This window comes from Styela clava, chromosome 3 (genome assembly GCF_964204865.1).
Source record: "Styela clava chromosome 3, kaStyClav1.hap1.2, whole genome shotgun sequence".
In the NCBI taxonomy this organism is placed as follows: domain Eukaryota; kingdom Metazoa; phylum Chordata; class Ascidiacea; order Stolidobranchia; family Styelidae; genus Styela; species Styela clava.
The window spans coordinates 5,372,930-5,386,297 of record NC_135252.1 but is presented as its reverse complement, the minus strand read 5'-3'; the positions used below and the strand labels follow the sequence as shown (position 1 = coordinate 5,386,297).

Genomic DNA, 13,368 nt, shown 5'->3' with positions numbered 1-13,368 from the left:
AAGATAAACCATGATTTTGATATTAATACATCACAATATTATTGGACAACGGCAATATGCTATTCCTATAGCAGTTTGAAAATTTGAACATAGTATCATAATAAGTAACTTAATAGCAATAAACCTGATATTCTTTCACCACTTCACTGAGGCACGGATATCTTTCACTGATCCATCGATAAAACTTGGGAACACCCATGTTCTAGTTATCAAAGCCTAATATGATTACAAAATATAAAACCTAACGCTTCATGAATATCATGAAAATAAGTAAAAGTAGGTAAAAAAACACACAAAACCGGCATTTATTGAATGTTGAAATAACCATGACTAAAAGTTTAGCGTTTCAAGAAATTTAATATGACCTTCAAATTTTTGTCGACTATCAGTTACAAAACACAGATAACAATTGAATTGAGCCTCACCCATATCTCACATATCTCTGTGAACACAATAGCGCCTATGACAAAAATAACATCCAACACTGATCCATCGATAAAACTTGGAAACACCCATGTTCTCGTCATCAAAGCCTAGTTTGATTACAAAATGTAAAACCCAACGCTTCATGAATATCATGAAAAATAAGTGAAAGTAGTTAAAAAAACACACAAAACCGGCATTTATTGAATGTTGAAATAACCATGACTAAAAGTTCAGCGTTTCAAGAAATTTAATATGACCTTCAAATTTTTGTCGACTGTCAGTTACAAAACACAGATAACAATTGAATTGAGCCTCACCCATATCTCACATATCTCTGTGAACACAATAGTGCCTATGACAAAAATGATGTCCATGAACATAACACAGACTACAGTAAATGTTGATAATTGACATCAAGTGTGAAGTGTTAAAGCACTTCATAAAAGCTTTGTATATAGCTACTACGCCAAAAAGAAAAAATCATGAAAGGTAAGATTTCCAAACAACCACAAACTTGAAACCTTGATGAAATTAGACTTCTATATATTGACTATTATTAATATTTCAAATTATTTGATAATACCCAAAAGTGTAGCTTAGAAGGCCATCTTACTATTCTTGGAATTCCTGTATTGGGGTACAGATGTCTGTACAGTGTATAGATGGAGTTTGGATCTCCAAAGTATATGCGAGAAGCAATTACCGTAATAGTCCACTACATGAAAACTATCAATAATTCAATAATAGAAGTTAAGTTTAAAACTAAATATATCTCACAAATTGTTCCAACATAGAACGTATCAATTACTTTTGACAATATTTTGAATTCACTTCGAAAACGTTCAGTAGTTATTGTTTCTCTGTCATAATATGCAATATTAACTTTATCATATAACTGATAAAATATACTGTATTGTACATTTTTGTGGATAATATCCATTTACCGTATGTCATGTAAAATAGAAGTTTATCCACGAATTACATAGGGATTTTAGGACTTCAGTGAACTTTTTATTCTATTGGCAGTGTACTATGTAACTCTTATCATACAACAGTACAAGGCATATCACCAGATCTTCGTTCCATTTTACTTTGACAGTCTTGTGACAATGAGATACATTTTAATGATCCAAGTGCATTATTATCAAAGCTATATTATAGTTTGCTGTTAACAAAACCTGTATCATCGTGTTTCATTTGCACTTTGCATTAAACTACTATCTTGTCCATCAGATTTTTGAACAAAAGTATTTACAGCAGCTTCTGCGTCACCATCTAATCTTCTATCAGATCCAGTAAAACCACGATCTTGGAGCATTTGTAACTGCTTAACTTGAGCTAAAAGTTCTTGTTGAAATGCTTCAGCCATCTGTCTTTGCGCTGTGCTCACTTCTGCCGCTTCTTTACACAAGGTTGAATATTCTGCTTTGACTTCTTCTAATTTTTTCAAAAGAGATAATTTATTCTCGGCATCATCGTCATCATCATCTTCACAATTTAAATGTTTAGAAAACTCAGCATCAATTTTCTTTTCAATATTGTCCAATTTCTTCTCTGCCGATCCAACCATAGTTTCGAACTTGTTTAATGCTTCTTCCATGATTATCTATTTTCTAATTACTAAAAAAATATTTTGCTAACTAAACAAGTAAGGAATGATTAAATACATTCTCCAGATCTACTTGTATAATATATCTGGATATAAAGGCGGTACCACTATCAGACTATTGTAAGAGTGAATACTTGGAATATGCCAAAATACTAAAATATAGTGTACTGTTTATTTCATTATTTAACAATAATTTTGTGAAGCAAATAGAAATGGAAAAATATTTCTGCAAGCAAACAATATCAGAACAATGCCATGATTTATGAATAAAAGATTGGATTTAAAGTTAAATGGTGGACGATCTGTTACGGGTATATTGCGAGGTTTCGATCCTTTTATGAAACTGGTTGTTGATGATGGAAGGGAGCGCAGAAAAGATGGGACCACTGCACCTTTTGGAGTAGTGGTCGTTCGTGGAAATTTGATATTGACGTTGGATGCATTGGAACGGATACAATGATTTTAAATTGAACTAATCGAAAACGACAAAAGAACCCGATTCCCCAATCCATGACTTGTGCATAGACTGCTATGGAACATTCAATCTATTTACCAAGCTTGTTTTTTTAGGAACAATTTTTTGTCACTGTGTTGTTTTTGCAATGAAATTGACCTAGGCCTACAGCACCACCATTTTGCATCAGGAAGTGTTTTTTGTTCCATGTTTTTCGTAGGAAAAGCACTGTTGTGTTACACATACGGGCCATTCCAAGCAAAAGTTGAATTTCATCAAATTTTTCTAAAGTTTAGTGAAAGTAATTTTTTTGAATTTTTTTATATCAAAAAACATTAGAAATTCATGGACTGCATCCATTTCACCGAAAAAGTTGAAATTTCACCCAGGTTTTTGATAGTTTATAAAAATAATGGCCTGAAATGTAGAAATTCTGGTATAATTGACATATTTCGTGATGATTCCTGACACAAAGTGTTTGTGTGATACAGTTATTTCATATGAAATAGACGCACTGGATTTAAGTTAACAAAGTTTAAATGATTGCAGTGCTCTAGGGCTTTTTCTCACCCATTTAACGATTTATTACCAGGATTTTAAGAGATGATAGAGGCCGCTGTTCCAAAGTGGAAAAATGTCTTGTAATGTCACGTCCTGCAGTGTCACATACAAGATGAACATTATTGGCATAGATTTACAGTGTTACATTAAGTAACTTGAGCAACACATAGGGGGGTCCTTCAGCTACTGCACCAGAAAATATTATGGGCTCCTGCCGTGCCATCACAAAAATTTACAGCACAACACAATGTAACGTTAATCCATGGTGGATTTTCCGTCCTCTAGTGTCACGCTATATTTTACTGTATTTTTTAGTAAGTCTCGTGTGTAACTTTTGTGCAATTTTTTCCATATTCCAGTATTCAATGAAGCAATTGATTGGACAATGAAACAAAAACATGTAGCTGAAAATGTAAAAATATATTGCATCTAACAACGTGCAAAATTTCTGGGAATTGTCCTGTAGTGTCACTTGGCATGGCACCCATAGCCCATACACGTCGCACATTTCAATTTAAAAGGTAGAAGTTTATTACATTCAATTATTCACTTCAATTTGCTGTTTTTGTTAACTTGCTTTTAAAGTACTGCCCGATTGTAAATCACGTTTTTCTGTGGTTGTTCTATTCTTTTTTGCTGGGCGGGCATGTACATTGTACACTTTTTAACTTTTTTCAAGTTATGCCCGTCTCCAAAGTATCTCTGCATTTTGTTTGTCTGTTTACTTTTTGTATTGTTTATGTCAGAGAACCAAAATGATTGATTGATTTCACTGTTATAAAAGCTGACAAAGCTTATAGGAGTATAGTCTGACAGTGGAGTTGTTTGCAAAAATAAGGGTTCATTGAGAGCTAACAGATAATTTCTGAATTTCCTCAAAGTTTCATAACAGTTAATTAAGACATATGCAAAGTAACAGAAAAAAAGTAACTGATGAAGTGCTAACCTTTACGAATTACCACGTAAGTGCTTGTGAACATGCGCCTCCTAAATAATACAGTACAATGGGAAAAACACTAACAGTGTCACAATGTCTGAAGGTGGTAACTTCAAAAAAGTTCGCTGGGTTGAGTCAATCTCCTGATCTCATAAAAAAGGGATACATTTAGGGTTGCCAACTATGAAAAGTTTCAATAAAGGACATAAATTATCGTCATCATTTATTTTGTAACTTGCAGGAAAGTACAATATAAACAATGAAATAAGAATTATATACAAGCTAAAAAGATATATTGAAGCAATCTTCATGTGTTTTTCATTTAATGTGTATTTAACATTGGCCCAAACAATGTTAATAAAATTGTTATTTATTTGGCTATTTGAGCCGGACTAAAGCGAAATTAAAAAGAATAATTCAAAGCTTGCAAATACATAAACGGAGGCGATTTTTACTCCTCCGGGCAAAACGACGTTGGAAAGAATAAAGGACAATCAGCATCTTTTCTAAATGCTAAAAAGGACAAGGACCGAAAAGCTTAATTCAGTAATTAAAGGATTGTCCTTTGAAATAAAGGACGGTTGGCAACCCTAGATACATTCAGCACTACAACAGACCTGCAAGCCGGCATACGGAGTCTAGTATAGTTTAGTACCACAAGTACTTCCGGTGGTCGTAGCGTAACGAATTTTGCATATGTTACCGTATTCCTAACCATCACCTGACTATGTCATCCAAAAATTACGTCATTACGACGTCACAATCACGTTATAAAGCTTGTCAAATTATAACTAAGATCGCCCAAAACAGCATCTGCGCCGTCGATAACGAACTCACTAACGCCAGTGGTCTCTCTCATATCGGGATCACTTTGGTCGCGACGAGAAAACAAGAGAAATAGCTTGCTAGATTATGGGTGATCGTCTACGCGTTTTGGACGACTTTGGAGGTCTTTATTGCGCCACTGCCAGGCCAACTAGAAGTGCATGTGGTACATGCAAAAAGCAAACAACTTTATGCTCTCAAGAACCACATACCGGTACCGGTAGCATGGTACCGGTACTGTCAGACTGTGGTATTCAATTAAGTTTTTTTTACACTGCATGTAAGCTGGTCATTGGGACTATTTATGTCAAAAATATATTTTCTATTTTACGATCGTCTCAGAAAAATTGGCTAATGGATGTTTCCCCGAGTATCTACTCCCTTACTGTCCTTATTTACTTCGGAACATTGGCCAACCAGCAACATGCAAAAAGTGACGTAACAATAGGCCTTTTCGCATCAAGGCGTGGTTGTAAACGTTGCCCCGTTTTTCGCATCTTTTAATTCTATTTGTTAGTTTTTAGTTGTGTTTGGAAAATTTAGGTACAGAAGTATGAATCAAATCTTTCAATACAATAATCATTTTGTATTATTACAGTCTCAGGAGTTTTAGTTTAATTGCAGTAATCGAAATTTAGTGTAGAAATAGCTGTGATGGACTAGGCTAAAATTCTCTACCGCTACATTTAAAAAACAGATTATTGAGTGGTTTCAATCAAAACGATGGTTTAAAACATATTCCTCAGTGCATATGTGCCAACTCGCGAAACCACTCATAAAATGAGCACCAAAAATTTTGCAATGGTAAAGCATAGGAAGAATTTTCCGGGGGATAAAGGCATTGGTGGGATTTGAATTTTTTGTCATCCGTTTCCATCACAAAAGTCATATTTTTCGGGCGGTTCTGTTCCATTTTTTTTTTTGCCGTAATGCTAACCGGTTTGCTAATCTCATAAAATTCCGTGAGACGGTTCTATAGAACCGGCTGAATCCCACCACTGGTTAAAGGTCGGGGAAACGTCCATTAGATTAAAGTGCGTGTGAAATTACCAAGTGAAAAACGATTTTAAATCACTGAACTGGAAATATATGCAACGATCTTCTCTCTCGTTTTGCGTTGTCTCAGCGCGGGACCATTTGATCACCGCCTTTTTGGCTTTTATGCTTCCAAATTTTCTTCGTGTTGCATCTGGTTTTGGGCTGTTTTCCGTCTATTGTAGTACTCAGTGCTCCGCATATGGATATATACGTGATACTTTCTGGATATTCAAATACGATTATATTCAAGTTGGGAATTTAGAGCCTGATGTGGATCTCGTTCTTAAGAAAGTTTGGTTGTTTATGCGATTACACAATATATATAAGTGGAAGCAATTGTTTTTGCCTGATATCATTAACACGCAATAACCTCCACGGGAAACATTCACCTGAGTCTTACACTAACACTACTATCGTAGTGTGCTTACCAGGTTGGGGTTAGGCCATAATTTTATTCCGATTTGCCTTATTTTAGTTCAATTACGAGTTCGGGTACTGTTTGTATTAGTCAGAGTCCCTGCTCACAGGTTACAGTCCTTTCACACAACTTGATGAAAAGTAGGCAAACAAAATTAGTTACTCCCTTTAGTTTTATTCACGTGTAGGTTATAGCTCGGGTACTATGGAGCCAGGCCACGCGATGATATTGAGATCGCCACGCAAAATACTTTAAGGCGATATAATATGTGGTCGTTGTTGTTCGCTTTTGACTGATACGTTGGCCATATTATCATCTCACGACTTATGCAAATTGATAAAATAGCCAAAATCAGACATCGCTAGGGTCGGTAAACAATGTTAGTAGTAATGAAAACTACCACCAAGTATTTATTTCAGGAACACGTCTATTTCTATTCCAATGGGAAGTATCTTTTCCAGCGAATTTACTACAAATTTATCTATGGAAAAGTTAAAAGCGTTGTCCTCGGAGAAGAATACGTCTTCTGGTGAAAATGGAATATGTTATGATATGATCAAATATCTCCCGGATATTTCGATGAAAACACTTCTGACCATTTTCAATAAATCTTGTGCAACTTGGTTTCAAGCGAATGTCTGCATTTTACTATAATACAAATAATTAAATTAAATAAACCGACTACCCCGTCAAAGTCTTATATATATCTATATTATAGATATATAATATATCTATAACTTCAAACCGTCATCTTCGTAAAATTATAAAAAACTATGATAGCAAAAAGACTGAAATGGTTTTTACCAAAAAACTAATATATACATTAGGTGATGCTCAGGTCGGTTTTCGTCGTGGAAGATCTACAATTGACAACTAATATTTGCACGATGAAGTTCATAGAAGACACGTCATAACCGCTTTTCAGATATCCAACGCGCTCACGATATGGTATGTCGTGCTGGACCCAAAATTGCACACACGCGGAATTCTAGTACGTATACTCATGCGGATGAAATCATTCCTCCGACAAAGAACTTTTCAGGTTCGTATCGGATTCACTTCATCAGGAATATTTAATTAGGAAATCGGAATAGTGCAAGACAATGTAATTAGTCCCATTTTATTTTCATTAATGATTAACGTCTTGCCAACTGACAGAAAGTCTATAGCATGTATGTTGTTTGCAGACGACGGACCAGTCTGAGAATCGGGCCTGCAAACAAAGAAGTAGAAGCTTCAATCCAAGCATCTTTATACGTGATTAGTACGTGGTTCAAACAGTGGGGTTTCACGATTCCAAAATCGAACACAGTTTTTACTAAGGAACGACGCTTACCAATTACTAGATTAAAAATGGATATATAGTAGAGTGCTTACAGTGAAAGCATAATTCAAAGTATAAATATAGTCTTTGCTGGAACGAATGCATGGCCTGGAATAGCTTCTCTATCTAATGATAAAATTCCAGCGGATCTAAAAGAAATCACATCATTTTGTAGTGTACAAATCTTCATATATGCCTTTGTGAATAAATGAGGTAAATCTATTCTTGATATATACTCCAGTTTCAGGATTGTTACGCAAGTGCATTCTGACAGCTTCCAGTCCCTGTAATGATCCTTTAGTGGGCCGTAGTGAACTTTGTCAAGTGGCTGGTGCGCGGAGGCGGGCTGGTGTGCGGGGGCGGGCTGACAATTTCCACATAATTAGCACAAGCGTATTGAAGAACTTTGTCACTGCGTTTGTGTGATCTATGCCCATCCAGTATAAGAAGTACTTTTACAGAGCTGGAACGGACGTGTCTGCAAGAATGCATTATTCATTTAAACAACAACTCTTTGTTCATGTAGCCAGATTCACTGTAGCATACCTTGGAAGATTGTGGAAGTCCTTTTTTCAAGGCAGGATTTGCTCGTTTACCCTTATAAATTATCATTGGTTGAACATAATTTCTTGCATTAATAGCAAATATAACAGTCTATATTTGTCCTCGTTCGCCACTTGGCTAGAATTCGAACCAACAATATTCTTTACATCTGGTACAAGGCTTAATCCAGTTTCATCTACATTGTAGAACTGTGCTGGCGAATTGAACAGTGAATTTTCTTCCATCACTGCTTCCAGTAGATCAAAGTATTTATTGACTGTGGGGTTGTTTAAATGAATTGCTCTTTGGATTGACAGAGGCTGGGGCTTTCGTATAGTAATCAAGTTTCCGTATTGTTCACGAAAGCCAATTCGTCAGTCTTTTTTGTATATTCTGAAAATTTATCGGGAATTTTGTTTCCGAATGCAAATTCATAAGCCAACCTCTCGAATGCTTTTAACGGTTTTTCAAATTCGAGTATATGATGCAAAAGATCCGTTTCGTTCTGGCCCAAGGTAGGAGAACAACCAAGACTCCGTGATCCCGGGGTCTTCTTTAGATTTCGAGAAACATGCCGACGAAGAGTCGCCCTTGGAACAGAATATGTATGTGCTGCAGTCAGGAGTTTTCCTCCACTATGTACAATCTCAATGTCCCTTTATATGTTTTCTTCTTCCCAATCACATCTATTACTAGTTCTCTTCCATTTTCATGGTATATTTAGATATATTATTCGTTATGCATGAAACATTGTCAACAAATAGTAATATTAATAAATTAAAAAACCAATCACATACACACAATGTTTCGCAATTGACGAGAAGTCGCGTAAGACTATCGCGACACCTATATTCTGAATTACAGCAGCAGATATAGAAAAAGAATTGGGTTTATAACATACAATATTGAATAACATAGAAACAACAGAGCAATTATTCGAAAACTGGGACAGTGTCGCTTTTGGGGTGAAATGGACACAAAAACAAGAAAGCATATTGTTTTTAACTGGAAGACTGAAATGAAACAACATATATGCCAAATAAACACCTCTCACGTAGCGTACAAATCCGACTAATTTTTGTTTTAAAATTGCTTAACCAAAGAGCATACAATGAAAATTAAAAAAATCACCTCTTTATCGTCACCAAGTTCATATTATTAAAACGCCTTTAACATCTCAAAAACTAGAGATTGTCTATTACCTTTTATTTGTTTGGGTCGCACAATTGTGATTGGAAGTCAGTATAACAGTAAATACCAACTTTGTTGTCGCTCCGAAATCGATCCCTTCAAAAAATCACCCACAGTCTGACAAGATTTGCGACAATGGCGGTGTATTCATTCGCTCGAGCGAAATTTCCCTTGGTTACGTAACAAAATCGAAAAAAGGTGTCCGTATTACCCAGCATGTCCGTTCTCCCCTACCGTACTATATCTATTAATTATAGGTAGGTAGGCTACCTGTTGCGTTTTCAAATGTGCAATGATATTCCTATTTACACATAGCGTATAATAATTTCTAAGAGTTAACAATGCACCATCCCTTATATATCTACTCCTCATTTCTATATCTATGAAACATCTAATCTTTGGAGTATGTATATTGTATACTATAATATTACATGAAAATACTTCATCAGTAAATATATATACCGGTATATATATAAAGTACAGTATCGGAGATGGTATACATCCTTGCCTTAAACTTCTTCATCTATAAATTCCTTACCAATATAACCACTGATTCTGTTCCTTGACTTTGTATTCGTATAAATTAGTCCTATGATAGATATCCAGATATATGGCACAATATTAAACTTCTTTGAAACTTTGAAAAAACTTTCCTATCCACGCTATCATAACCCTTTTCTCATTACTCGTATATTGAGAACAATCGGAGATCGGTTTTAGAATAGTTTGCATGGGAAATATCATCTCGAATTATTATTGGATTTTCGTGATTTCTGCCATACACAAACCCAGCTTGTTCAGGATGAATTAGTTTAGGAAGTCCTGGTAAAATATTGTATGATACAAATTATGTAGTGTAATTGGTCTCCGATTGGTTAATTTTTACTTTTTCTATACAATACGGTAATAAGCTATACATCTGCTATATACAACAAGTAAAATGGCACCTCACTCTAACATAATAGATAAAATTTTTAGGTTAGGCACTTTAGTCTATTTAGTTTTAAACTTTTGAATTTGAATTTTCTAATTCTTGTTCACTTTCACAAGATTCTAAATTATTTTTTTTTATGTTCCAATATGGTTTTAATATAAATGAATAAAGTATTTTGCATTTACTCACTCATTTTTTTTTTGGTGTATAACTTTTTATAAAATGTTTTGTTGCGCTTGTATATTACTAATATTTGTAAGGATTGTATATCATCTGTCTCCAATTTTTTGAAAAGTTTAATTTGATCGTTACTCTGAATCTAGAAAAATAAGAAGTATATTTTTCGCCTTGTTTATTTCATCTAATTCTACTTCTTATAACGAAAGGGAGACGGAGAGACAGCGTATGGTAAAGATCGCACAGTTTGCAATGCAGGGTACGACATTAGTCTGTCATAAACCGCTGCAACAAACTATATACCCATAACCACACAAAATAATTATATAACAAGCAATGCAATTTAATAACGACACTAAACAATATACATACAACAAAAACTTTAGGCGTTCGATCAATAACAGCATTTTACAACGCGCTTTCCGTGCTTTTCTTGAAGTAATGGTTCCATCAAAACTTGTTTTCTTTGTTTCATGGTTTTCTATATATTTGATAAAGCTGGATCACACAACCTTTCTTGACTCGTTTACGTTCGAAGTTGCGACAAAATTAGTTTTAGTTCATCAAAATGCTCGCAACTTGCTATAGATACTGTCACTGTCAGCAGCATTTGCACAGCCATCCTGAGATTGAGAAAGACACTTTCATCCCCATATTCAACTATTAATTTAAAAATATCTTCAAGCCACAATACATCAATGCTCCGGTACATCAGATTCAAGTTCTTTGTTGGTGATCAGAACTTTTTCAATTTATTTTTCGGATTGGCCAATTTCCTCATTCTCTTGCTTAGATTGGTCAACTTCTTTAGGTTCTTAATAGAATTGATCACTTTGCACTTTTCAAATCGTGTAACAGCGGTGTAACCGAGGAACATCTCTTAAAAAAAAGCACAAAGAACTTATTCAATTTTTTAGCATCCTTTACTGCCCGCTTTCGACTTTTTCTTCTACAGTCCCACTTCCTTTTTCTCAAATATAGCACGTTGAAAAATAAGGTTATTACAGTTATTCCAGTACCGTATTAATTGAACAGTTTCGTTTAGGTGGAATTATAACGTTATATAATGGATTGAGATACTTTGCGTTATTATTTGAGTAAATATACGAGTTTCAGCTATTTCTATATTGAAATTATTTTATTGAAACATTTTTCGATTAAAACTTTTTGCCCTTTCTGCTCCCCTGTACATATCATGACTAGAATCAAATAAATTAAGACCACCTTCGCAAATGTACTGTTTTGGGTATTGCTATCCGATGGTAAGAAAATATGGAGACGGTGCGGTCGTATGCGTTTTGCTTACCTCTTGCAGATCTTCCTGGCTACACGGCGGGTGATGTGCGATCCTCTCATGTTACCTTCACTTGTCCATTACAAATGTTAATGACAATTACATATCTGAAAGATACTAAAGGCAGAAGTTGCTCGAAGTGGCTTCTTCGAGAAGAACGTCGACCGCCAATTACGCAATGACATACCTGAACGCTAACCAAAAATCGTTAAGTTATTATTACCTATAACAAGCATAAAACAATGCCCGAGTATGTTGAATTGAAAAATGACCTGTTCCCGACATGAAAAAAAATTCATTCTTCAAAATGACTTCATAATATATTCTTTTGGTATATCTTACCTAAAGGGGGGGGGGGGGGCTAAGGGAGAGTACAGAATTTTTGTATGAAATACCGATATTTATGAATTTTGTAAAATTTTTGTTTGGGCCATGTTTGACAGAAATATATGAAATGTTCCCGAAATTCAAATTTTATGAAACTTGGTTCGAAATAACTTCACGATGCTCTTTTAGGATATGTTACATGGAGCTTGGTCGGTCATTAGAAGGTACAGAATTTTTAGGTAGAATTAAAATATTTATTCAGTGCTAAATTGTTTTTGGGCCATGTTTGACAGTAATTAATGACATGTTCCCCGCATATATAGACTTGATGCCTTTCAATGCGCAGTGGTAAAATTTATTCCATCCATCGACCATCTGAACAGAGATTGAAAAATACATCCATGTCACATCTATTATTGATTTGATGGCGTCGTAAACGATCAAGTTTAGAGTGTGTCCCAAATATAGCCCACAGACCGCCACGTCTTGTTTTCCGAAAACAATCTCCCTCTAAATGGCTGTTATAGAAATACGCGAAATGATTCGCAATGCGGAAAGCGCTATGAGATCAAGTACATGATTCCCAAAATATTTCAACTGTTTGGCAAAACGACACAAAATATAATCGCACATTGTTGAAACGTATTTTCTTTTGGGCATTCTATTATGATGTCAGAACTTTCAATATGGGTGATATACAAAAATAAATTTTGGCGGCATGATAGCAACCCCTTTTTTAACAATCGCCGCACTCGTTAAGTGGGACTTTTAGCTCATATTGATTTATCGGTTGCGGAAAATATATTATATATTTTTTCATTTGACAAGACATTTGAAACGTCCATATAGATATCAGATAATAAAAAACATACCGAACAAGAACTAGTAAATAGCGTATAAAAATCCATGGAAACAACAGACATCTAAACAATACCACATAAACACACAACATACCAAACATATTTCAATATTTTATGCTGATCGAGCACTCCGCGTCACAAATGGTTTAATGTAAATTAATAAAAACGTGTTTCATATGATGATAGAAAGTATAATTTATGACTGCATAATGCCGTGCCATTGTAATTGCATTATACTTCAACGCCGGTACGTGTAAATCGATGAGTTTCCTAATTTATAAGCGCGCGCCATGTTAGCCCTACTATTCTGAAATTCGCTAGCGCAAACATGTATGACAAATTGTTCGATCATGTCTGATTTTCATTCGGTGGTTAGGGTTACCGTGAATGTTTCTGGTATATTATGCTGTTTTGTGTCATTTATCCGATTCTATCGCTTTGCTACCTACC

The 13,368-nt window shown here is 35.0% G+C and overlaps 2 protein-coding genes across 3 annotated transcripts in view; both read right to left on the bottom strand.

The window, feature by feature from the left end:
• LOC120342282 (5'-3' exoribonuclease 1-like) overlaps nt 1–419 on the bottom strand; it is a 50,877-nt gene extending 50,458 nt beyond the window's left edge. For both annotated transcript variants that reach the window (XM_039411050.2, XM_039411051.2), the window contains exon 1: nt 125–419. In XM_039411050.2, the coding sequence (XP_039266984.2) occupies nt 125–199 (75 nt within the window). In that variant the 5' untranslated portion in view covers nt 200–419. The remainder of the gene's footprint in view (nt 1–124) is intronic.
• Nucleotides 420–564: 145 nt separating this feature from the next.
• LOC144420883 (uncharacterized) lies at nt 565–2,088 on the bottom strand. The gene has a single exon (XM_078110689.1). It carries the CDS (start codon nt 2,024–2,026, stop codon nt 1,610–1,612), a length of 417 nt encoding a protein of 138 aa, XP_077966815.1. The 5' UTR covers nt 2,027–2,088; the 3' UTR covers nt 565–1,609.
• Nucleotides 2,089–13,368: the final 11,280 nt, after the last annotated feature.